This window comes from Convolutriloba macropyga, chromosome 11 (genome assembly GCF_964194025.1).
Source record: "Convolutriloba macropyga chromosome 11, txConMacr16.3, whole genome shotgun sequence".
Taxonomy (NCBI): Eukaryota; Metazoa; Xenacoelomorpha; order Acoela; family Convolutidae; genus Convolutriloba; species Convolutriloba macropyga.
This window is the reverse complement of record NC_134478.1, coordinates 37,340,963-37,368,884: the sequence shown is the minus strand read 5'-3', so window position 1 is coordinate 37,368,884 and position 27,922 is coordinate 37,340,963. Positions and strand designations below refer to the sequence as shown.

The following is a 27,922-nucleotide window of genomic DNA, read 5'->3' as shown; positions in this document are numbered from 1 at the left end:
TAACTGCAAAAAGTTTGGCTGCAGTTAGCATTGCGGAAAGTCTCAGGAGTAATCTCTAAAAAATCACCTTAGACTCAGAACAAGTCTTGTTCAGAAATTTTTCAACGTCATATTTCAATCAGATCATGGAATTGCCTGAATTTTATGAGTTGTTTGGATGCACAAAAATGATTAGCGCCCCTGAAAGAAGGGAGCAGCTTGGTTGTTGACGGAACCCAGTTAAACAAATCGCTACGCTGGTGATAATCGCAACACTTCACGACTGAAATATGGTTGCTAATGGATTCAAAAATTGTGTTTGACTACTCTACACAAATGGTATCTGAAGAGAAGATGCTCTAATAAGAATTACGTCATAGACAAAAATACAGATTAAGAAAAAACAGAATTATACATCAGAGTTTTTCAGAGAGTAGTGGTGCAAAACTTAAAGACAAGAAGTGAACATGCTATATATCCCGTTCAGACAAGACTTATGTTACCAGTCCCAAATGAAGGCAGAAAGATTTGAGTCTCTGGGGTACAACACTTCAATGCTCTGCAATGCTCTCTGATGGACAAAACATCCTAGTTTTGTTTTAGTTGACTCGGAATTCTTCTAAAAGTCACTTTAACAATAACTAAGGTTCCCCCTGAATGAAAATAATCCCCACAACAAGACATCAACAGTGTGAGAAAAAAATGCTTCTCGTCAATGGAGAGCAGTTCGCGAAAAACACATACCGCGAATTCAGATAATGCTTTGCAGAGCCAGAAAGATATCTCCAAACCTAAAAGAAAGGGTACAAAAAAACTCGAATCAATGGTCCTACGGGGCATTTTGGAGCTGATGCTGCCTGGTTTCAACAGAAAAGCATCAATAGTTATTTGGAAGAGGAACGACAAGGGAGTCATACATCTCTGCGGAGGGAAATTGTATCATATCGAGATGTTAAAAACTTCACAAATCAAAGATAATTAAGAAATTCCACGAAAATTATTTTTGTTTTTGTGATTTTGATAAAACAATAATGCTGAAAATGGCCTCTAATTTGAACCTAATTGTCTTATAATTCCCGGTGACACGTCCTGAGGTTAGAGGACCAATGTACTGAATGCATAAAACTGCACTAGTAGTTGTTATATTTGGGAAAAACTTTTCAAACTTAATACAAAAGTTTGCCCATATCGGATATATCTTTCGATATTATTTTGACGTATCTGCATATATTCACTTGTACACAGAGTTTATATATTCATACATTCAGGGCATTTTAATTTCAATTTTTGTAGAAAGACGATTCTTATTCTTCGTGCTAGACCATGGCCAGTTTTCCATGAAATGTTTTTTCTCAAAAAGGTCACACAGATGTAAAAGATTTATGGAGCATTATGTATTACACACAGACTAGCATTGTAACTCCTGTCTCAAGAAAAATTTAAAAAGAACCTCAGAATTTGTTCAGCATTTAAATCCAAAATGCTGTTATAATTTGATAGGAAGTATTTCTAATAATTGTTGCGTTTTTAGTGACCGAGATGCTACTGCCAATAAGTGTTTATTTGTTATGGGAATTGCTAAAGTTATGCATCAATGCAAATAAGCGCGTGTCTTTTCCTGGCAAACTAAAAACCGGCAAAAGTTCCAGGAGCATGAAATGTTTTTTAATGGTTCTAGATTTTATCCTCTAGTTTATAAATCAATGCTGAAAGAAAGCGAACTGAAATTGTGAAAAAAATTTCAATTAGTCCACACTGTTACCTCTAATACACATGTCACTGTTTTAATTTAAGTCCAGTTATTTGTTAATACTCCACTTTAGCGTTTCCAAAAATCTGGTAGCGATGGTTAAAATGATTCGTGATAGCTATATGTCCATATATGTATCAATGTAACATATTGACTTTGTTATAAATGTTTACTACAATACTAAAACCTCGATGGGGCGCCTTTGTTTTTAACTTTTACTAAACTGATACGATTCGATTGTTATTTTTCCTCAATGGCTGCTGGATTGACGCTAAGTGAAAATTTGCTAAAAAGTATTTTCTTCGCCCTCAATTTCGGATTATGGGTGAGTTCATATTGGCTGTTAAAAACGACTTTTTGGGTAGCATTTAAAAGATTCCTGATTTTGGATTCCATACATATAAAACAAATAAATATAACCAGATGAAAATAGATTAATTTTTTGACTAAATTGATTGTGCTTACTTAAATCTGTGATTATAATACTATAGTCGTGGATTCCCGTAACAGAATCTCAGTCACCAACTAGACTAATTTCTGGCCTGATTTTCTAGCTTTGGTGTACAGAACGGATCTCTAAGCTTTATAAAGACAGGCGAAAATCGACACTTGGTTCTGCTCCAGGGAATCCCAAATCTTAGCATTACTTTGCCAAACAATGGCGTTTGCAGAATATTTGAATCATTTGTGATTGTATCTGGGATTTTGGTACGGGTCATAAAAAAGCACGGTCATCATACAACGTCAAATATAATTTCTCGTAATATTGTTCTGAACATAAATGATTTTCCAGTATTCATAATAGTGTCCTAATTGTCTTCGCTTTTTTATAAAACTTTCAAGTCGTTCAAGTGTCGCAAGATCACCCGTTGTCATTTTCTATAGTAAGACATGGATCATAAATGATGCCATAGACACCACATCCTATTTTTTGTACGCTCCAGGTATGATTGCTAGGAAATCATCAATGATTTTGTATGATTACAGGGACATCTTATATGATCCCTGTACGACCACCAGGATATCAAAAATGATAAGAAAATTATGACATTTTGATGAATACTGAGAAACCACTTATGGCCGATTTATGATTTCAGGGGAATCGTGTATGATCAAGAATATATTACCAGGAAATCATATATGCTTTTGCATGATAATCAGGAAATCATATATGATCTTTGTATTGTAACAGGGAGATCATCCAGGAAAATTTCAAAAAGAAGCCATAAACAACATTGTGGAAAAACATAAATGATCTACTAAACAAATATAAACTAATGTTGTGAGTAAAACCATGGTTTTTCTTCACTCAAAAGGGTCCTTAAAACATAAATGTACACGAACTTGAAGATATTGCTGTAATTTTTTTAAACATTTGCATGCCTTATATTTTTAATTGATTTCCATAAATAATTCAGTTTCAGTTTATGATCCTTGTATGATTACCAGGAAATTATAATCTCGTTTATGACCTTGTAAGGTAACCGGGAAAACTCATAATCATATTCGGGATAATTTGAGCTGATATCATTATCTATCTTATTTCATGCGAAATGAGCATCACAATTGTGGCTATTTAAAAATTGAAAAATGTGTATAACCCTTGTATGATTACCAAGAAATAATACAAATCACAAATTACATTTATGATTACCGGGAATCATATATTATTACCGTGTATGATTAGAAGGATTTTTGTATGATCGACAACCGGGGCATGCGGATCGTTACATGCGGAGGGTTCGCATATGATGACCCGTTAATTATCCAGTGCCGATTTCGTAGTAATCATACAAAGATTGTACAAAACAATAACGTTTTACGTATATGACATCATATATAGTCCTTTTACTGTGAAATTGTTTGCAGCTCATGTTTTAGTGAACAATGTAAAATCCAGCTCCTTCGTTTTTATGTTAACGATGCCATAATCATAATAAAGTGGAACCCAAGCGTGACCTTAGAACATAGCCTGAAAAAGTTTTTTTTGAATGTTGAGAACGATCACTTTGTTCTTTTATGAGTTCAGGCGGGTGGTCTGATGATAATAGCAGCTACCACTTTCTCACTCGGAGGATGGCAACAATTGAGGACCCTGGATCTGACTCTGTCTTACAAGACCAGTCTGTTGTTATTCACAACTGGTCTATTCCTGTCTCTGTTGGGAGGGGTTGGGTGCTTCGGATCATTCAATAACAGCTCCAGACTCTTCTATGCGGTTAGTCTTCATATTCATGTACGCATTTGAACTGATTCCTTCCGTGAAAAATTTTCCTCCTCCTCCTCCTCCTCCTCACCTCTCCCGTGAAATATTGTTTTCATTACAACGTGTGAACAAATTAATAAACTAATTCTGGTTCTTGCACTGACAGTGTTTTGTATAGCCTGATGTTATGTGGGACTAGCCATTGGAATCTACATATACCATTATAAAGGTGTAAAGTTATCATCAACTATAGAGGTTCAAACTAAACCCGGGAGAGAGAAGATGAAACCCTTCGACTTCCGTCATGCACATACTGTTATAACGGATTCGTTTTTCGCAAAGTGTTGCGCTGGATGTGAATCCTGATGAACCTATAAATTTTCAAATTTAAGCTTTCTAGTGGCAGGTAGTCGGGGTATAACCTGAACTCTTCCCTGATTAAGATAGTTTTGAACGCACACAGGGGGTCCGGAGTGTTCAGATATACACAGATGAAAATTTTCAACACGCATCTTCAACACACACACGCACGCACACACACACACACACACACACACACACACACACACACACACACACACACACACACTACGTACAAACAAAATCTGCAATGCAGAAAGAGTCCAATTCTGCGTCACTAAAGAACCTAATTCTCCCATATTTAGTCATATTACGCCACATTCCGTCACGGAGACTAATTTCAGTCTCCACAGAAGACGTGAATATAAAGACTTGCGTATATGCGCTAGCTAAATGCAGCTACGAAACAAATAACAGGCTCAACACAGAATTCCTTAAAACATATATCACTTGTCTCACACTCTCAGTGAGGTCCACGAAAAAAATTGAAGATCTTTTTATACGACTAATGATCTCTGAATGGATAATTGGGGATCCACAACAAGTTACCTTTGCAAACGAAAAAGAACTGGTTTGTCTCAAACATGCTTATTTAACACGTGATCAAGCTGTCCCAACCTTGTACGGGTTCCCCTCCTATTTGAACTGGGCAATGGCTGAGTCAGTTTTAGATCACGAACAAGAAAAAAACTAAAGGGCTAATGGAGAGGCGGGGTCATTATCGATCGACAGTGTTTTTCATAGGCTGCGAAGAAACCGCCATACTTTTTTCGTCACTCAATAAGTTTAACTTTAACATCTCCCGACAAAATTGTTTGAGTCCAGGTCAATGATAATGATCTGAGGTTTTTCAGGTAAAAATTTTCTAATTTGAAAAACTCGCATTTGATTTCAGACACAGCACAGGCATTACTAGAGTTTATAAGTACTATAGATCTTATTCTATAGATGTACGTACAAAACAACTGCCAAACCCGTACACTTTTGCGAAGCAATTTTTAAACATTTGTGTGAAAAGAAAACGAAAGCAAACCTGCAAGTCGCGCAGGTTTCCAACGTCACATCGGAGAACTATGCTAAAAATATCTAGCATAGTTCACTATCGCACTTTTTGGTCTAGGTAGCTTTTTGTTAAGTCAAGACCTAGACTGGGCAACTTCGACTTTTGTTTACTTAGACTTTTGTTTACTTGTCTTGTTGTAATGAAATCGTCTCAGGAAAAACTCACGTTTCACGTTTTGCATTTGCCAATATTATTATATCAAAGGTGCTAGCAAAATGAAGTTTAAAGAACCTTTTAGAAACTGAAATAATAAGATCTGATATTGTAGCATTACATGCTGAATGAGCAGCTTAGGAAGTAGTGTTTTTATAATCACTGACCTGAAGAGCTTAAGAAAATTATTTGTATGCTAAGCAGCTGTTGTGAGCAATATAACAGTCTGCTGACATTTCAATGCAAGGTTTTGACCTTGTTTTTGTAGGTTCCATAGAGAATTACTCGATCTATACCGCTGATTTATCGATCGATACAAATATTTGATAGCAGGTTCAAAATTCAAAATTTTTCATGAGCTAATTATTTTGGAAAGTATAAGTTGATGGACGATTGATAAAACTAATAAAAAACTTTCATTATTGCTGCCATGGTCATAATAATGTAACAGCCCTACCCCATTATTATTCCTTAGGCAGTATAATGTTCCAGCTATTAATCTATTAATCTTATAGCGCCTTTCCGCTCAAGCTTTGTTTTACTTTCGTGCCACTGGACCATAGTGTATTTATTATTGATAACACAATTTGGCACGCAATTTATTTAGCTTTTGCGTGTTTCAAGAGCTAATTGAGAATTTGTTCCGTTGGCCATGTTCCTTCGCCCAAACGACACTTGATACTTTTCTGCTTACAATCCAGTTAGTTGAGCTTTTTCTCAACAAGCTTTTATAAATAACCTATTCAGTTTAATTCAATATTCTGAAAACTTACTTTGTCGATTTTCCAAAGAAAAAGATAGAGCACAGAAAACAAGGTAAGATCAATTAAATTGAAGTTGTTAATTTCAACAAAAAAAACTAAAACAACCCAATCTCGAATCCCGCATTCGCAATTCAAACGTTCGTTTTTTTTAATACCTACCGGGTTGTTATATTGGTGACAGGAGTGGGATTTTTTTTTCCAAAATAAGCTATCCTGCAATTTTCAGGAACATCTGCTTTTTCTTTACCTTCTTTTCAAAAAAAAAAAAAAAGAGAAAAATAACTCAAATATTCGGTCGTTTTTGTGATCTGCTTGACAGATAACGGTTGTTCTTTTTCTTAGATGAGCAATAATTGCCTTTAACTTTAGAACGCTTTGACAAATAGGTACTGATTTCAGAGGCTTCTCAAGCGTTATCCGATTTATCGGAAAATAGACGCTCCTTGCTTCCGCAGCTTCTACATTCCCAGTGTTTGTAGGTCCCACGTAGTAAGACTAAGGGGCTTAGCAAGGGAGGTTTCGGCGGCTGCTACGGCAACCTCAACGATACATAACTTAAGACGAGAGACCTGAAATCCTAAGTTAAAAAAAAGTCTCTGCGTTCTTTTCTGTTATCTCTTAGAGGCCAGCTTTTTCTGGTCCCCACAATTTTGAACAACCGATATCTGACTTGCCGGTCCAATCGCAAGGTTGGAACTTTGTGCAGCATTTTTTATTTCCATGTAATTAATAACAAATGGCTGACGCAGCTCTGGAAGCTAAACTTCTTCTACCGGAGCCTTTTAACGGAACAAGTGATATTCAGGCCTATATAACACAATTCGAACTCTTGAGTTCGTTACAAAATTGGCTAAAAAAAGCATTCAATAGTGATGGAACTCCGCAACACGACAGCGCTGGTCAACAGGTTTACATTGATAAGCGTCATACTATTTTTCCCTTGCGCTTACGAGGCAGTGCTATCGAATTTTATCAGTCATTAGATGACGCAACAAAAAATGATTATTCAGAGCTTAAAAAGCAATTTTTGCGCCAATATCAGGAACCTCCTGAATTTTTTCGGTCATCCCTTGCAAAACGTATTCAAGGCGAGTCCGAAAAAGTAAGTGAATTTTTAGCTGAGCTCAAACTTCTAGCTAATAAGGCTTATCCCCAAGACACGCAGGCAATCAGAGACCATATTGTGCTTCAATCTTTCATTGATGGCCTTCACAATATTCATGTAAGGGTAGAGTTAAGAAAGAACAAGCCGGCTGACATTAACGCGGCCTTAGAATCAGCACTCCACTTCGACGCAATTTACCGTCTTGAAGCAAATGCAAATGAGACTGCGCCTTCATCTACTTCTGTGAGTTCCATTGAAGCACTTTCGCGTAAAGTTGATAAACTCATGGCCGGACAAGTTAGTTACCAACCACGTTCTCGTCCGATGAACAAAAAATCGGGTCGCAGGAGCAACTCTCCTTACAGATTGTCTCCGTTTAACAAACGCAAGTCACCTACTTTCTCTCGTAGCCCATCGCAACACGGAGAACGTCGTCAATCTTCCTCTCCGCGAAAAACGTTTCTTGACAATTCACACAGTCGTTCAATCAGTAATGAAAGAAAAGTCAGGTTCACCGGACCAACTATTTGTTATGGTTGTAATCGTAAAGGTCATACTAAAAATAATTGCAAAAATTGTTGGAACTGTGGTTCTTCTCAACATCAGCGACGTAATTGCCCAGAGTCAAAACCATACTCTAACCGATAGCTTCTTCTATCGCCATAGTCCACCTTGAAAGAGTTTGTTCTCCATTTTTAATAACCCATGGCACAAAACAAGCGTATTTTTGGCATACAGTCGCTTCTTTCCAAAATAATAATCGCCGATAATATACTGCCTGCCCTGATTGATTCAGGTGCTTCAATTAGTGTAATTCGTGCCGATGTTTTTGGCAAGTTCAGCAACTTTAGCCCTTCGCTTACATTGGAAGCATCTGATATCCAAGCATCCGCCATAAATGGCTCTATGCTTCAATTTAAGGGTATGTGCTTGCTTCCATGCCGTTGGTTTAAAAATGGTCCCATGTTTTCTTTCAAATTTTACATTTGTGCCCACCTCAGTGTTCCTTGTGTGGTCGGTTTTGATCTCCTACACAAACAAAAATGTGCAGTAGACTTCTCTTGGGGTTTATTAGATGTAGGTGACGCAGTACTGGAATGTATCAGTCCGTTGTCTCAGTGGTTTGAGGATAATTCTCCGACAACTGAGACTTCGCTTTGTTCTGTAACTTCGCGTTTCCTTATTCCACCTCGAAGTGAAGCACTCGTAAAATGTAATCTAAAGTCACATCATGCGCATAAGTTTTCTTCAAGCAGTTCGCGTACTTCGTCTGACGCGACTGTGGGTTTGGTTGAGCCCCACGTAGGTTTCACCAGTTTAAACTCCCTTTTAGTGGCCTCGTCTCTTGTAACAGTTTCTCAAAATGAATTTTGGCTAAGAGTACTTAACCCTACTTGTAATTCCGTAACTTTATATCCTTCGCAAACTATTGCGCAAATCTTACCCTACAACGAGACTGTCCTTCAAACTGTTGGTTTCAATGCTGTTGACATCAATTCAGCTGAAACTTTGATGCAGTTGTTTAAATCAAAGTTCAGCACTCTCACTAAAAAACAACAAAAGGACGCTTTTAGTCTACTCAAGCAGTTTGCAGACGTGTTTGCTACCGACAAATGGGATCTAGGCTCATGTAATTTGCATAAACTGCGTATTCAGTTGAAAGATGACGCCCAGCCTAGCCGAGTGCCATACAGATCAATGAATCCTTCTAAAAGAAAATATCTCAAGGATAAGATAACCAAACTCCAAGAAAAAGATCTCATATCTCCTACTCATTCCGAGTGGGCAGCTCCAACCGTGTTAGTTCCGAAACGTGACGGGTCATATCGTCTTGTTATTGACTATCGGAAACTAAATGCCCAAACAGTCAAAACATCGTGGCCTCTTCCGCGCATATCAGATATTCTAAATAATCTCGAGGGAAGCATTTTCTTCTCTAGCCTCGACCTTTGCAGTGGATTTCATCAAATGGAGATTGATGAAGAAGATCGACACCTTACTTCTTTCATTACGCCGTTTGGACTGTATCAGTGGAAACGGATGCCAATGGGTCTTTGCAATGCCCCTGGAGCATTTCAAAGACTAATGGAAATTGTTTTATCAGGGTTGACATATGAAATTGTCCTGGTTTATCTTGATGATATTATAGTCTTTGGTCGTTCTTTCGAGGAACACATACATCGTCTTCAACTTGTGTTCCAACGCATACGGGAAGCAAATTTGAAAATTTCACCTGCCAAATGTTCCTTATTCCAAACGAAGTTAGTATTTCTGGGTCATGTAGTCTCTGCTGACGGGATACACACTGATCCTGCTAAAATAGCAGCTGTGGAGAAATACCCAGTTCCACAAACTATTCGTCAGTTAAGATCGTTCATGGGCCTTGTTGGCTTCTATAGAAAGTTTGTTCTCAATTTTGGTTTGATTGCGAACCCTCTGTACCAATTGATGAATAAAACAACAACGTTCCATTGGACAGCAGACTGCCAAAAAGCTTTCGAGAAATTGAAAACAGCGCTAGTATCCGCTCCAATCTTAGGTTTTCCAAATGAAAAGGATCAATTCGTTCTTTGTACTGACGCATCGCTTACTGGAATTGGCGCAGTGCTATCTCAAAAACAGAAAAATGGTGAAAAGGTTATTGCATATGCTAGCAAAGTGCTGCAAAAAGGTCAAAGAAACTACTCGGCTACGAAACGTGAACTCTTTGCTGTGGTGTTCTTCACATCATACTTCAAAGAATTTCTTCTTGGGCAAAAATTTCAGATAATTACTGACCATCGCGCCCTCGTTTGGCTCTATTCGTTCAAAGAGCCTGATGCAATAGTAGCGCGTTGGCTAGAAAAATTAAGTATGTTCAATTTTGAAATTGTCCATCGGCCTGGAAAAACTATTGCAAATGCTGATGCTCTTTCCAGATTACCACCTTTGAATTTATCTGCTACTTCTGTCACATCTGTTTCTTCGTCTCCGCACTTTTCAGAAACGCAAGATCAGGATAAAACTCTGTCTGTAGTCAAATCATGGTGTCGAACAGGTGAGAAACCACCTCGATCCTTAATGTTTGGTAGACCATCTGCTTTGCAGTGTTACTGGCAGCAATTCGAGACATTGAAAATTATTGATGGTGTTTTGTACCGGCTATTTCAACAACTGGATGGATCTACACTTTTCCATCAGTGTTGCGTTCCACTTAACCAGGTTCAAAAAGTTCTTCTTCAGTTGCATGATTCACCTGCTTCAGGACATTTAGGCAATAAGAAAACTCTTGATCGGGTACGTCAGCGATTTTACTGGCCAGGATTGAAAAATGATGTGGACTCCTGGATCTCAGGTTGTGCAACTTGTCAAAAACGAAAGAATCCCAAACAATCACATCAGCAAGAAATGCAGCTCTGGGCATTCTATGAACCTTTTCTTTGCGTGTCAGTTGATATCCTTGGCCCTCTCCCAGAAAGTCGGTTGAATGAGAAATTTTATAAATACATCCTAATGATTGGAGACCATTTTACTCGCTGGTTCGAGGCTGCACCCCTACAGAACATCAAGGCTGAGACAATCTGTAGCACTTTCTTAGATCAATGGGTCACCCGATTTGGTGTACCTGAATATATTCACAGTGACAACGGTTCGCAGTTCACATCGCGTCTTTTCGCAGATATGTGCAATAAGCTGCAGTTAACCAGCTCAAGATCTACTCCTTACCACCCGCAAGGAAATGCAAAAGTAGAACGCATAAATCGCACTTTGGAAGATGGGTTGGCAAAGTACTGCGCAGAACGGCATGAAGTTTGGTCTGTTCAACTTCAATCTTTCATGATGGCCTATCGTTCTGCAGTTCATGAGTCGACAGGTCAATCGCCTTTCCGATTAGTTTTTGGGAAAGAAATGCGCATGCCTGTTGATATGCTATATCCAACATTGCCCACTCCAATTGTTGGTCATCGGGATTATGTTTTTCAACGTTTAGTTGAATCTTCCACCATTTTCGAGTCCGTAATTCAGAAAAACGGATGGGAAATGCGCCGACAAAAAGCTATCTTTGACAAAAAGAAGCATGGTCCTTCGTATAAGGAAGGAGACCTGGTGCTTCTTCATTCACCAGTGTGCTCACAGGGTCAAACTCCTAAATTAAAGAGCTTCTGGTCTGGACCTCATTGCGTGAAGAAGGTTATTAACCAAATTAATTTTGTTCTACAAGACGTCAAAACTCAAAAACAACAGATTGCTCATTACGATCGCATTAAACCTTTTACACCATCAGACCAGCGGTTGCGCAGAAATCGTTCCAACCAAACTGTAAGACCAAGTCCTCAACCCATCGTCCCTGAAGACGATGATCTTGTGTTGGTTGATTTATCTGAAAGACAGGCTTCTACCTCTGATAGGTTACAAAACACTACTAACCCTACAAGTTCCGCCATTCCGTCACCGCCAGTTTTTTTGTCAGAAATTCAAAGTGGTTCAGGTTCCACAACAGTTCCTCAACGACCGCGTAGAGCTGTTGCTGATCATGCACGGCATCCAGGATTTTTCCGTTTAGCTTATTTTGATTCAGACAGTGATGTTGAGTGATTTGTTTAGATGCTCTTTGTGCAGCAAGTGTTGCTGTTGTTCACTTGCCTAGTAGATTGCAGTTTCTCTACACTTGTAGGCTATGACATCGAGGAAGTTCTCACAACAAAAATTTACTCGCTTCTTCCGAGTGAACAGTGTACGCCTGATAAATTAAGCACCAAAAACATTACTTTTGGTGGTTTGGTTCTTCATGCGCCCGAAGTTGATATTCAAATGAGTTTTTGCATGTTTCAAGCTTCTTACGCTGTTACCGGATTAGCGCATTCTGCCCGATTTGATGATTCTGTGTATTTAAAAGAGTATTCTCGCCTGGTGCCTACTTTCTATGCATTAGAAACTTGGGTTTGCAGAGCAATTTGGAGTGGTCGCAATTTCAAACTTCCAGGTTTTGCAGATGAAAATTTTAAAATGACTGAGGGGGATCTTTTGTTTGATGGTAGACCATACAAACCTGGCAATTTCAAGGTATTTGACTATTCGTACTCTTTCATGCGTGGTGGCAAGAAAGCTGGAATTTACTTCACCTGGCCTGTGGATTGGATTACCCCAGGTGGATCGAAAATTCACGCATCTGGTGTTATAAACGCAAAATTAACCATCGGCAAAGTAGTCGCAACTTTGGACAAAACCAGCTCTCCATGGTCCTTAATCTTGACAGATCCCAATGAAAGATCCACGTCCTGCAGTTTTCCAGGTTCTGACTTTCAGCATGACTCAATCACCTATTTACCGCATTTCTACGGTCAGTGTGAGATTAAATCAATATTTGAGTTCTCTCCGGAGCATCCTGGCGTTCAGATCTCTTCTGCTGATTCAATGTATTTGAGTGGAAAAACTGCTTCCAGGGATGATTCCCGCGTCTTTTATATAGAACTTCTGAACACAACTGTTAGTGTTTGCTCATATAAGGTCCGACCAACAACCTACTCTGGTGTTTACTTTGTCATTGAACCTATAACGGAGCAACTTCCGGAAATAGATTACAACACAGATGCAATTCCAAACTTAGTCTATGGGACAAAAATTGAGTTTGTGCATGTCAACGCGCATCTTTCGCGTCAACGAATTGTAAATTTCATCAAAAATGAAATTTGCAATACGCGTCAGATGATCTTAAATGGACTCATTTCTTTAGCGTCAAACTTGGACAATCCTAATCTCTTCCTCGGATCCGGTTCCATGTTAGGCATACATGCTGAAAAAGCGGGAGCTGTTCTTTACGTCCACAAATGTGTTAAAGTCGAAGCTCGAATTGCAGACTTCCCCTACTGCACAGAGGAAGTTCCTGTTCTTTTGGGCAATGATACGCAAATTCGTTTCATGAATCCGATAACACAAGTTGTGTATCCAAACTATACTTTGACTGCTTGTGATCCCATAGCACCTTACATGTACCGCACGTCTGAAGGCATCTGGATGCACTATGGAGATGATTATTCGGTCGCACGTACGCCCGAATCTCTAAGTGTTTTCAGCCATCTAGATTTTAGTGATAACTTACCTTCATTACACACCGCTGGTCTCTTTTCTTATCAGAACTTGAGGCAGAGCGCAAAGGCTCGGGTTCTAAAATACTCGCGCCGAACAATTTCGGGACGAGAAGTATATCTTGGTCCTCGCAGCCAATATTCTCATCCTGGTTTAATGCATTTTAATCCAAGCGTTTCCGAAGAACTAGAAAATTTGGCGGCTTGGAAATATTTGATTGATTTGCAATCTGTTGCGAGTGGTGGTTGGTACTACGCCGAGAGGTGCACTGTAATTACGCTAACAACTTTAGCGCTTCTAGGGCTCTTTATCTATATATTGAAACTTGTATTTGCGCTTAGGCTCCTTTCTCATGGAGTTCCTTTCTGGACAGTTTTCCGGCTTCTTAACCCCCTTGCGCCTTTTACGCAGATGCTTCAAAATCACATAAATAATATACACGCATCTGCGCCTGTCAATCATGACCAACTTGTCAATGAAACTGATGGGAACCCTGATAATCGCACTGTAATAGTTGATTCAATTTATCCGTCAGCACAATTAAATTCTGCCCGCTACACAACAAAAATTTAAGCACAGGTTGACTCTTTATCGCCTATAGTGTTCTGTCTTAGAAAAAAAAAAACTGCCGCTTTCTGATTTTTGTCTTTTGCTTCATTCAAAATTTTTTTCTTTTCGTTCATCAATCACTAGCAGCCCTGATGCACTTCTGTACACAAATGATTGACATTGCTTGTTTTAGATGTCGACAAGCTCAGAGTCAATCAACACTATGCCTGCTTCTCCAGGCCCTGATATTCTTCTGGACACAGATCTTCTTTCAGGTGCTTCTTCGCCTGCAATTCCGTTGCTGGACGATAGTATGGACTCCCAAGCAGATACAGGAATAACTGGCAACTGGGCAAGTGATCAGTCGCTTGAGTTCCGTCAAAACCTCTCGCAAAATCGGGATCCTCAGCCGCACACGGATGTCTGCTCATCTGCTTCTTCGGATGAAATGACAATCATCTTTTGTCCGCCTTCCAAAAACATTCCAGTCGTTCAGACTGCTTCTGCAACAGCAGCTTCGGGTTCGAGAAGCAGCCCGCTCGAAGGAAGCAATTCACGCCAGGCTATGGGTCCACCTCGCAACGGTCCCTTACGCCTCAACGGTTTGGTGTATTCAGCAAATTTGCATGCCGTGTTGCGGGTTGTTGAATTTTACCGCAATGGGAAAGTTCGCCTTCAGGATCCTTACAATGCAAGGCGAAGGCCTCTGCTGGATCCTGCGGATCTAGTCGCTATCCCTGTTGACAACTCGGCTGAAAATCGCGACCTTCGAGATCAACTTATTCGACTTCGTCGATCTCGTGAGGCTCACGAGCGTGACCTTTACCAGGCTACCAATGAGATCGACAAACTAAAAGCTCGCATTTCCGAGCTGAATCAAATGCTAGATGATTCTCGGACGGCAAATCGTCTGCTCTCCGCGAAGGTTGTTACGCTGGAGAAAAAACAACCTAAAAAGCCAAAATCCTCTAAGGTCCGCAACGCAGGGGTGAATACGGACACTATGTCTGCCTCTGAGTCCTGTTCAACGACCTGTCGTCACCTCAGAGGTCTCCAAAACGAATTCCGCTCCCTGCGTTCTCAATTACTTCGGGGAAATCATAATCCACAAAACAAGAAAATAAAAAGGAAGCCTCGCTCGCGTTCTTCGAGCTCATCGTCCTCATCGGGTTCGGAGACAGAATAGTGGGACATGAGGACATGTCCTTCCTAAGCGGGGTGATGTAACAGCCCTACCCCATTATTATTCCTTAGGCAGTATAATGTTCCAGCTATTAATCTATTAATCTTATAGCGCCTTTCCGCTCAAGCTTTGTTTTACTTTCGTGCCACTGGACCATAGTGTATTTATTATTGATAACACAATTTGGCACGCAATTTATTTAGCTTTTGCGTGTTTCAAGAGCTAATTGAGAATTTGTTCCGTTGGCCATGTTCCTTCGCCCAAACGACACTTGATACTTTTCTGCTTACAATCCAGTTAGTTGAGCTTTTTCTCAACAAGCTTTTATAAATAACCTATTCAGTTTAATTCAATATTCTGAAAACTTACTTTGTCGATTTTCCAAAGAAAAAGATAGAGCACAGAAAACAAGGTAAGATCAATTAAATTGAAGTTGTTAATTTCAACAAAAAAAACTAAAACAACCCAATCTCGAATCCCGCATTCGCAATTCAAACGTTCGTTTTTTTTAATACCTACCGGGTTGTTATAATAACTTTTAAGTTCATTTCCAGCATGCCTTTCAAAAACTTAGTATAGACCTGGAATTACCGTCCTCTATCGAAGATAGACCGTTCTCTATTATTAAAAGACCGTCCTCTCTCGATTTAAAGCATGGGAGGACTGTTCACGACAGAGTTTTAGTATGAAAGGAGTTTGGAATTTGCGTGTTGTCCTTGACTTTGAGCTGGGACTAAAATAAGCGTCCTCGACTTTAGCTAGGCAATAAACCGTCTCCTGGATTTTGATTGGACAATAACACGTGTCTTTGAATTACACTGGACAATAAAACGTGTCCCGGAGTTTGACCGGACAATAAACGTGTCCTGCAACGACAAATACTATACATGCAAATTTATTGCTAACTATTGCTCATAAAGTAGTCAGCATGCATGCTCATTCATCTTTAGAAGCGATTTAGAAGAACTGACAATCTATCAAAAATCAGCGGAGTTTTTGTAAAAAATGATAACTCTTAAAATTGAAATAGAAAAACTGAATAACGCCACATTTTCATCATGGCTAATGGGAAGAAGATCACTACATTTAAACTGTCTAGTTTCATTCAACATTGTGAGAATATAGTGCGGCTGCGATAACTGCTTTAATTTTTTATGTTGTTTTGGCAGTTTTCCACCCGGAATTTACTGGTCTTCTCATATTTCGTGGTCTAGACTATGGAATGATACAGTTTTCTCTATAACCTTTACAAAAAAATATTACAACCGTTACAGATGTTTTGCACGTTTTTCAACTGCCACGTATTCTTGGCAAACAGTAATGATATAAATGGGCTCACGCCAAATATACGGAGCTGAAGTTGAATCAAGTTGAAGTTGTCCAGACTGATTGCGGGAATGTGATCAGGTCCATTTGAATTTGGGTCTGGACCTCAACCTGGGTCGGTTTGTTCTGATCTGATATAGACTAAGCTCTGAACAGTTTGATTAAGCTAACGGGGGCTGGGTTTGGTACTTTGCTATTGTCGATAAAACCTGATCATTTAATTCGCAAGCTGTTCCATTTTCCTTGAGCTGCTTATTCATATATTTCAGGGTATCCTAACACCTTGTTTGTTTCAGTATTCTCTCGTTCTCTTCATCATGTTTGCAGTCGAGGTTTCCTCAATCATATACATGAACAAACACCAACAAACGGTTTGTGACAATATAACAAAATTTTTCATAATAATGTACCAAAAAAGTTACAAAAAAGTTAGAAATTTCAAAAAAACTATTTTTATTTTTAGATTTCTGATTTTCCTTATCACTTTTATTAAAACAATTAGTTGAAAATAAAATAAATTATTAAAAAAAATCGCAAAATAAATTTTACAATTCTCTTACCACAATTTTGAGTTGTTGGATTAATGAAAGTTTTACTGATCAATAATTATTAAAGAGTAGTAGCTCAATTAACAATTTGCTACTGGTTATGTTTTTAGTCAATTTTTGATTAAAAAATAGTTTTACCTCTCAAAAGAAACTGAGAGTAATTGATTTTAGTCTTCTGAGTTGATTGCAAGAGTTCTGGACCGAAACATGTTGGCATATTTGAGTGACAGACCCACAAAGGAGACCTGGGACTATCTTCAGACAAGGGTATGTTTGAAACTTTTCAATATTGAGCATTCTGCACTACCTATTACCTGGCCATTGTCGGAAAAGGCAAATTTCAATAATTTTTGGCATTTTGTCGAAATAAAACCATTTGAGCATGTAGTTAGCTTAAAACTGTTGAAATAAATTTTAAAATTAGTTACCAATTAGGATATCTTTGATTTCGGTAATAAGATACTGTATCTGTAGGAAAAAAAAATACTTACGAAATAATCAAGCACTAATTTCGCTGAGTGTTACCGGTTTTCACACACGCTTATAACTCTAATCTTAAGACACGGGTCGTGAAAAAGCGTGACAAAATCAACTATTTAATTTCGATTTTTCGCACATTGGCTTTGTAATGCCAAATTAAAATTGAGAGTTGAAAACCATTGAACTAGACAAAATTGCTCTGATGGTGGAGCACTATTTTGCAAATTATTTGCTGGTGTTGTAGTCCCTGACCTAACGGCAAGTCAATGTGAGTAATCAGCACGTCTAATTCAAATTCTAATATAAGTAAAGATTCAGAGTAATGATCATGTCACTTTTTACACCTGTCAGTCTTGTGCATGTCTTGGCCAAGACTTGCAAGTCTAAATTCATGTCTTGGCCAAGAGTTGGCAAGACTAAAAATGTCAATACAGCCAATAAACCTACAAAATAGCCGCGAAAATGGCAGAGATAGCCGAAAAAAACATCTGAAACAGCCGAACATTAATCGGCGGAAGAATGTCAGAAATAGGTTTAAAACTGTTAAAATATTTATATGACTCTTGATTTTGAACTGTGGTTTGGTGCCCGCCTATTAGCATAGGGCAAGTCGGTCCATGTCGGTACATGTACTTTGTGCGCATTCACTAATGAATCAATATATTCCCTGTAACCCAAAAAAATAACACACAGTATCTAACTGTGAGCAACTACGGCTCTCGTATTATCTGGTATTGGGGCAAAAGCCATTGAGATTTGGCTCAAGTTTGGCTGGATTGGCTAGATTGGTTGATTATCTTGAGGACCACACATTATTTGTTGCATTAGTTTTGGATCGCATTTGTTTCGGATGAGAGGGCCTGAGGGTAACAAGGGAACTCTCACGATGTTTCCCCTTTTTAACGATTCTGCACCAAGAGATAAGGCGCAACATATGCAAAAAATTAAAATCAAAAATTGCCAATTGTTGTCCGGAATTGGGCTTAAAATGGCTACGAATCAGCAGAAACGGCTCAGAAACATCCCATTTGTACCCCTTTCACCTCTCAGCTTCCAATTTGGCCTTGCAGGGTCCCCTGGTTTAGCTGGTAACAGTCGATAATTGTTTTCAAGATGACTTTATTTGACGATTTAAAGTTTGCTGGTATCATTTGGCAATGGTTTACAGGGTCCTCGAGAAATTAGCTAAAATACATAGCAAGAATCATGTTTCAAATTTTTTCGAAAATCTTAATTTTTGGTAGAAAGTTTTTGAAAAGTAAAATTTGATTCTGGAATCAAATTGCAAGGTTTATCCAAGTCTTGTAAAGGACTTCTCAGTCTTGTAAGGCTAGTATTGAGAGTTGGCCAGTACTGAAACAATTTCATTGACATTTTAAAACGTGCAGGTTGTATTTTCTAAGCAAGTTTACGTAATTCGGTACATGTAAATTCCCACCACTGCGTGGCTCTGTATAAAGGCCAGAAGATCTCATTGACTTCAAGCATTGTCACGTGAGTTGTACTGACAATAACGTTGTTCTTTGTTGCGGCAATTACTATAGTTTTTTGCTGGCGGTGAAAGTCAACACTTAGTTCAGATTGAAACAACTGGCTCTGAAAACCCAATTCTGTGGGTTGCACGTTCACAATGCGTTCCAAGTGATCATTTTGTTTGTTAATCACATCTAACTGAAGATGATACCCCGACTAGCAAAAAGTGTTCAATAAAATTTCTAACTAAGGAATATAATCATTTTCCTTAGAAAAACCAATTGATCAAAAGGCCCTCCGAATTGCTGGCTTCACACACTCAAGTTGACTTTCATTGTCATTTTAATACGTGCTAATATGAATTGGTAATGATTTTCAGGGTGCCCAAGAAAGTACCTAAAATCGTGGCACGTTTCAAAATTTTTCGAAAATAAAAATTTTCATTAGAGAGTTTTTGAAAAGTAATATTTGACACCGGAATCATTTTGTAAGTGTTATTCAAGTCAACTATAGGACTTGGACTTGCGAGACTTGTAATGTTCGTTCAAGACTTGTCCAGTAACAAAAATGATATAAAGCTTGCCTTGTGATGATTTAGACTGGGAGTATTTTTACGCGGTGCAACATTAATTTAATGGCATAGTTGAATTGTTGTAAAACGTATTTCGCACAAAAAATTTATGCTTGATCAGACTCTGTGATTTTGAAGAGTATCGTTTGAAGTTATAATGTTTCCTGAAAACACTAGAGTTCACTTTATAACATTCCAAAAATCCGCAATTCCAGGAGTCCAAATGCCAGAAGTTACTAAATAAATAGCCAAAGTTGACTTTCAAGACATTTTGAAACGTGCATGTTGTTTGTCTTAAGCAAGGTTACGCGATTCTGTACAAGTCGCTTCGAACCACTGCATGGCTCTCTATGAAGGCCAGAAGATCTCAATGATTTCAAGCAGAGTCACGTAAGCTATACTATCAAGCACGTGGTTCTATGTCGTGGCAATCACAGTTATCTTTTGCTGTCGCTGTTGGTCAATACTTAGTTCAGAGTGAAACAACTGGCCCTGAAAACTCAATTCTGTGGGTTGCACGTTAAAAATGCGCCCCAAGTGATAATTTGATTTCTTTATCATTTTAACTGAAGATAGTGCCCCGACTAGCCAAGATTATTCAACGAAATTTTCAACTAAGGAATTTAATTATTTTCCTTAGAGAAACCAACTGATTAAGGGGCCCACCAAATTGCTGGCTTCATATTCTCAAGGAAGCCGAAATAAATTTCAAAAATTCAGTATAAAATACCAAGAACAGTTACATCTTTCTTGTAAAAATATTATATTTTCCTAATTCTGCCTTAAACATTCTAATGTGTTGATGGGATCGCAATTAACCGTGTGAAGAAAAATTAACTATTATTATGAAATTGAAAATAGTTTGTTTGAAGCTTGAGATGCAAATGTCTTTTTAACAAATTTTTATAGGAATTATTCAACGCTCACTGGAAAATGTGGCAAATGAAGGTGTCAAATCTCAAGATTAGTCAGAAATATCAAGAGAATTACAATTTACGTACATCTGATCAAGGTGCATAAAATGTTTCCACTTATTTTAATTAAATCACATTCACAATTTTGTTTCAGTTTAATTGCTGCGGTGGATCCAATTACTCTTCGTGGTACCAGGTGCTTCAGAACCAAACAGTGCCCAAGACATGTTGCCTCACTCCAGATGACAACAGGTGTCCCAGTCAACTTCCTCGTGGAATATACGAAAAGGTTAAGACATATGCTCAAACCAGGGTTGATTATATCCAAATGTGGCTATCGATCTCAGGTATTACAACGAAAGGCAATTATTCCAAAGTAAAGGCAGCTTGTGGCAACAATTTAATTTAATTTAGTTTAAGAGGATTAAAATTTCGTTTCCATTTTTTTCACTAAAACTGTGAATTACTAGTTCCTACGAAAAACAAAACAATTAAGCAAAAGAAACAAGTTTCTTTTGCGTTTGTATATGCATGAGAACAAAAACTCTCTATTTTTTAAGTTTGACAATAATTGTTGCAAATGTAAAAATTGCTTTTCAAAACTGAAAAGCTCTCAGTTAAAAAGTTGTGCATCAGTGTAACTTTTGTGCTCCTAGAGAGACCAAAAAACCAGTTAAAATGTTTCAAGTTCATGTTACGGATGCAATCAATTGGTCTTTTCAGTAGATCGTAGGTGGTAAAGTACGCAAAAAACAGCAGCGCGAATTCTAAAAATTCTGAATCGAGATAAAAAATTAAATTGAAGCATCATCTAAAATTTTGAAAACAAAGCCTTGATGTTTACATATGCAAACAAATTAGCTTCTCATTTTCAAATGTTTTCCTTTTACATTTTCATAGTTTGATTGATACTGGCTCGACGTACATAAAAAATTATAATCTGCTGAAAATTTGGACTATCAATCTTATTACAATGTTATGGCGAAAAATCAAACCAGATAAATTAACTCCTTGTTTAGGCATCTCTTTATGGAATCCTTGTTAGTCGCAAATCACAAGGAAATATTATGTTCTAATCATGAGCAAATTAAAATGTTATTTCTACACATCTTGAAGTTGCAACCCACACAACTTTTTTCTACATTACTGCAGTATAATATTTTTCGACCAACCTGGTTTTTAAGATTGATAGTTAATTTTAGTCTCTCTACTCTTTCGGTAAGACAAGTTGAAGAAATTATTGATTGCATTTTCATTTAATTGTTGACCAGATATGAACCTAAACTCACGTTTTTTTGGGTGAGGTTCTATCAAAACAGTCAGGAGTCTCGTCGGGCTCTAGCGAGTATCATTATTGCAGTTCGCCGGAGAACGGTTTCGGAAATTGACTTTGTTTATTTGTTTAGGGCAACCGACCGTTTTTCAGATATAAGGCATCTTTTGTCACCAAAAACAGCCATAATTTTAAGCGTCTCCTCAAACGTATGTGAGAAACTCCAAGAAATTAATTCGCAGGGGAACAAAAAATGCTTCTATCTAAATATTTACTTTCATGTACGGCGAATTTCTGCTTTCAAAGCAGCATTTGCAATTGAGTTGGGTTGCAACGACGAAGCCATGGTCACAGCAAAACCAGCTGTCCCACTTGCTTTCCAGAATATTGAACATAGATATCGCCCGGTCACGTGGTATGAGGTTGGCGCCTGGTATGAGGTTACTCTTTTCCCCAACCTGTTCCAAATTTAGAGCCGACCAAATTGTGCAAACTTTATCACAAATTCTATCATTGCTGGCTATTGCGTGCCCACGCCCGTTGCAAGACACAAAGTGGTCACCATGAATATCCGCCATCACGGTTTTGCTGTACGGACACTATGTCTCTGCATTAAAAACAGGTAAATTTGAAATGCACTTAGTGCTTACTCAAAATTCATATGCTGTCATATAAAGACAGAGAGCATTTTTGGCGGTGATAATAACCACGCTCCTGAATAACGCAGAGGCAATGAATGAAATCTTGCTTTTTCAGATTTTACTGGCCTGCTTTTCAATCAACAATTTTTTGTCAAGAAATTCTTGAATTTTTTTCCTTTAAAAGGCAGGCAATCCCGTCGATTTGAGCTATTATTGTTATCCTGGAAAATGTTGTATTCTCTTGGACTGTGACTAGCGATACATGAAACGACGTCGAGCCCTGGAAGTGGCAACGCCCTGGAAGTGGAGCAGCATTTCAGTGAAGAAATTGGTCTCTTCGTGTCATTTATCAAAGCAGAAAAACTAATTTTTTACGTTCGAACAAAACAAAAATTACTTTTTCACGTAGTACTAAAGTTGCGCTTTCGTCAACTTTTATCTAATGTGCACTCATATCAGCACTAAATCATAATCTATCAGAAAGCACAAATTTATCTTTTGTTATGGTTAAGCATACACTTTCACAGCGTTATTGCATAGCTTTATTTTCCATTTTTTGTGAATCAAGGAATGAAAAAAAAAATTTTGCTTTGAAGATGCTATTCAGTTCTGATTTGATTGTGAAGTGATTTAGGTCCTGGGATTAAATATCACTAAGCCGCTAACACAATTTATTTACGAAAAAAATCACCTCAACATAAATTTCAACAAAAAACGGTTCCTAAACATAAAACAAAAGCAAAAATTGGCTGAAGATATTTTCGAAAAAGTTTTAGCCCAAAAATCATACTTGCTGCAGTTAAAGTTAAAACTATATCGGCAGCCTGGGAAAAGTGAATTCAAAAAACGAGACTCTTTATGCTCTCATTGTAGAATAAAAACAATGCCCGATAAAGATCACTGAATCTGATTTGATAAATTTTGGACAGGCGTTTTCGAGAGCCATTTGACGTTTTGTCTGTTACATTAAATGTTATCAGATAGATCAAGTCTAGGAAAAACAATGAAATGTCACTAGGGAAAAATTACTTTTTATTACCAAAATAGACAGAAATTTATTTTATAAATTAGGGCGCTTGTCAAATTTTCAGTTAATTTGAGATACAGCTTTTTAAATAGTTTTGAAAGTTTTGACAAAAACTGGAGCACGCGAAAAACGTTTAACAGGATGTGTGTCAGTTGTACGCTAAAATACCAACCTGATTGAAAATAATTACTCACAGTATCCTAATAGCACATCATTTCTCCCAACTAGTAAGTTTCTAATAATTGTGTCATAACTTTGAAATGTGTAAATCAAACTGTATGAGATTTTTTCTCCCTGACCTTTATCAAGACTTGTTCTTACAGAGCGTGATCAGTAAAAGCGAAAATGGATTTAAAATATATTAGAATACTGTTCAAATAAGACCTACGGCAGTCAAACCTTAGAGGCGATGGCGCTTCCGCCTGAGGCCAAGCTCGTTTTGCCGATGGATTCATAGAACTGTTTTTTATTTTATATAGACACCGATACTCCTGTTTCGTGGTGCGTTTGTAAACAAATTTTTAACAAGGAGGCTCGGTAATATGTGTACGCACATAAGGTTTCGACCCAGCTCATACACGTTCTTGAATTAATTGGCTTCCAAATGATGAAGAGATAGAAAACTTTCAAAAACATACATATCATTCCATAAACAACCAATGGAATACAATGATGCCAACCTAGAAGGACGATGAACGTTGTTGATAATATGATTACTAGAAAAGACTATAAAAATATCAAACAACAACAATATTTTCAACCAAAACTCGGTTGGTTTCTAAAATGAAATCATATCAAAACAAACTCAAATCTGATATAACCTAAGCGAAACAATTTAACCTACACATCATTAGAAAAAATATGTGTACTGTCATCAATGCGACTGGTTAATAGGTCGACAAAAAGAGCAAAGAGATGCGAAGTTTAAAAAAAAGTTTCTATATTTGAAAAGAACTAATTTCACTGAAATCCCCATGATGTTCATTTATATCTCCATAGGAAGCAATTGAGATATGTCTTTATCCAATGTTCAATTGCAAAAAATTTCAAAGTCAATGGGACCTACGATTATTGTTTTAAATTAAAAACAAAACAAAAAATCCTATGAAATGTACAAAAACAAAAAATCCTACAAAGCCAAGAAATAAAGGTTGGAAGTTAATACCGTTAATGAAATTAGAGTTTAGTTCACTATAAACGGGTTGTAAATCACTTCACAATCAAATCAGAACTGAATAGCATCTTCAAAGCAACAATTTCATTTTTCATTCCTTGATTCACAAAAAATGGAAAATAAAGCTATGCAATAACGCTGTGAAATTGTATGCTTAACCATAACAAAAGATAAATTTGTGTTCTCTGATAGATTATGATTTAGTGCTGATGTGAATGCACATTAGATAAAAGTTGAAAAAAGCGCAACTTTGGTACTACGTGAAAAAGTAATTTTAGTTTTGTTCGAACGTGAAAAATTAGTTTTTCTGATTTGATAAATGGCATGAAGAGACCAATTTCTTCACTGAAATGCTGCTCCACTTCTAGGGTGTTGGCAGTTGTCGAACTATCTTTTTCTACGTATTTCATTGTAGCAAGCGTATGGACTAACTCCCAGTTCATTTGGACTCCATATGACCGATCTGCATCAGCATTCGTGATATCTTGATGAAGGGCTTGTCGCACTTTCTGAAGAACAAGTTGTTGAATTTTGAAAAAAAAGTCGGCGGCTACGCACCAGAACGCGGAATTTTTCTCTGATCTGAAAAATGCAATATCTGGTCACCAGTAGAGAAAAAGGGCGTTGATAAGAGAAAAAAAGAAAGCCCGTCGCAAAACTAGTGGTTCAGTTATTGTGAATTCAGAATATGCTGCAAGTAATCTCAAGAAACCGATAAACAAAAACTCTGGATGTCTTGGATAAACTTGACTTGAATAAACTTGAATATCTCGACGTTGTTTCATGTATCGCTAGTCACAGTCCAAGAGATGACAACAATTTCCAGGATAACAATAATAGCTCAAATCGACGGAACTGACTGCCTTTCATCAGAAAAATATCCAAAATTTTCTTGACAAAAAATTGAAGTGCTGATTGAAAAGCAGGCCAGTAAAAGCAAAAAAACGAGACTTCAGTCATTACGTCTGCACTATTCAGGAGCGAGGTTATCATCACCGCCAAAAATGCTTTTTGTCTTTTCTATACTGTTCGATTTGGTGTTTATTATTGTTGTATGACCACATAGTCTTTTTATAAGACAGACTCTTTGATGTTAAATTGAAGAAAAAGTGACGATTTACTTTTCTTGCAGGTAACATCTTATAATTATAGTGCCTTGAACAGTGTGATTTCGTAAAGCTGTTTGAAGTTTTGGCTTTTTTTATATTTGTTGTCATTTTGTGGGGTTGCCATTTAGTCATTATTAATAGGCCCATTTTTGTGCAATTGAAACTTAATTCATCGCTCTCTGTTTCAAATTCAAGTCTGTTAAGACTTCTGAAAAAATTTGTTTTCAAAAAGCATAATTGGGTTTTTGAGCGTCGTCATTTTTTTAATCAATTTTTCGGTCGATTGGTAGCTCAGCCTCTGTAAACACAGGTCACAACCCGTTTATAGTGAACTAAACTCTAATTTCATTAACGGTATTAACTTCCAACCTTTATTTCTTGGCTTCGTAGGATTTTTTTGTATTTGTACATTTTATAGGATTTTTTGTTTTCTTTTTAATTTAAAACAATAATCGTAGGTCCCATTGACTTTGAAATTTTTTGCAATTGAACATTGGATAAAGACAAGTCTCAATTGCTTCCTATGGAGATATAAATGAACATCATGGGGATTTCAGTGAAACTAGTTCTTTTCAAACATAGAAACTTTTTTTTAAACTTCGCATCTCTTTGCTCTTTTTGTCGACCTATTAACCAGTCGCATTGATGACAGTACACATATTTTTTCTAATGATGTGTAGGTCAAATTGTTTCGCTTAGGTTATATCTGATTTGAGTTTGATTTTGATATGATTTCATTTTAGAAACCGAGTTTTGGTTGAAAATATTGTTGTTGTTTGATATTTATTATAGTCTTTTCTAGTAATCATATTATCAACAACGTTCATTGTCCTTCTAGGTTGGCATCATTGTATACCATTGGTTGTTTATGGAATGATATGTATGTTTTTGAAAGTTTTCTATCTCTTCATCATTTGGAAGCCAGTTAAGTCAAGAACGTGTATGAGCTGGGTCGGAACCTTATGTGCGTACACATATTACCGAGCCTCCTTGTTAAAAATTTGTTTACAAACGCACCACGAAACAGGAGTATCGGTGTCTATATAAAATAAAAAACAATTCTATGAATCCATCGGCAATACGAGCTTGGCCTCAGTCGGAAGCGCCATCGCCTCTAAGGTTTGACTGCCGAAGGTCTTATTTGAACAGTATTCTAATATATTTTAAATCCATTTTCGCTTCTACTGATCACGCTCTGTAAGAACAAGTCTTGTTAAAGGTCAGGGAGAAAAAATCTCATACAGTTTGAATTACACATTTCAAAGTTATGACACAATTATTAGAAACTTACTAGTTGGGAGAAATGATGTGCTATCAGGATACTGTGAATAATTATTTTCAATCAGGTTGGGATTTTAGCGTACAACTGACACAGATCCTGCTAAACGTTTTTCGCGTGCTTCAGTTTTTGTCAAAACTTTCAAAACTATTTAAAAAGCTGTATCTCAAATTAACTGAAAATTTGACAAGCGCCCTAATTTATAAAATACATTTCTGTCTATTTTGGTAATAAAAAGTAATTTTTCACTTGGTATATTTCATTGTTTTTCCTAGACTTGATCTATCTGATAACATTTAATGTAACAGACAAAACGTCAGATGGCTCTCGAAAACGCCTGTCCAAAATTTATCATATCAGATTCAGTGATCATTATCGGGCATTGTTTTTATTCTACAATGAGAGCATAAAGAGTCTCGTTTTTTGAATTCACTTTTCCCAGGCTGCCGATATAGTTTTAACTTTAACTGCAGCAAGTATGATTTTTGGGCTAAAATTTTTTCGAAAATATCTTCAGCCAATTTTTGCTTTTGTTTTATGTTTAGGAACCGATTTTTGTTGAAGTTTATGTTGAGGTGATTTTTTTTCGTAAAGAAATTGTGTTAGCGGCTTAGTAATATTTAGTCCCAGGACCTAAATCACTTCACAATCAAATCAGAACTGAATAGCATCTTCAAAGCAACAATTTTATTTTTCATTCCTTGATTCACAAAAAATGGAAAATAAAGCTATGCAATAACGCTGTGAAAGTGTATGCCTAACGAAAGATAAATTTGTGCTTTTTGATTGATAATGAATTAGTACTGATGTGATTGCACATTAGATAAAAGTTTACAAAAGCGCCAATTTGGTATTACGTGAAAAAAAATGTTTGTTTTTTTTCGAACGTAAAAAATTAGTTTTTCTGGTTTGATAAATGGCATGAAAAG

General features: G+C 37.2%; 1 protein-coding gene across 1 annotated transcript in view; it reads left to right on the top strand.

Annotated features, from left to right (window-relative positions):
• Positions 1 to 1,686: 1,686 nt before the first annotated feature.
• The window catches only part of LOC142349453 (tetraspanin-4-like), a 68,060-nt gene continuing 41,824 nt past the window's right edge, over positions 1,687 to 27,922 (top strand). The window contains exons 1-5 of the mRNA XM_075401029.1: positions 1,687 to 2,054; positions 3,759 to 3,947; positions 16,801 to 16,875; positions 17,224 to 17,319; positions 20,645 to 20,779. Coding sequence (XP_075257144.1) covers positions 1,983 to 2,054; positions 3,759 to 3,947; positions 16,801 to 16,875; positions 17,224 to 17,319; positions 20,645 to 20,779 — 567 coding nt within the window. The 5' untranslated portion in view covers positions 1,687 to 1,982. The remainder of the gene's footprint in view (positions 2,055 to 3,758; positions 3,948 to 16,800; positions 16,876 to 17,223; positions 17,320 to 20,644; positions 20,780 to 27,922) is intronic.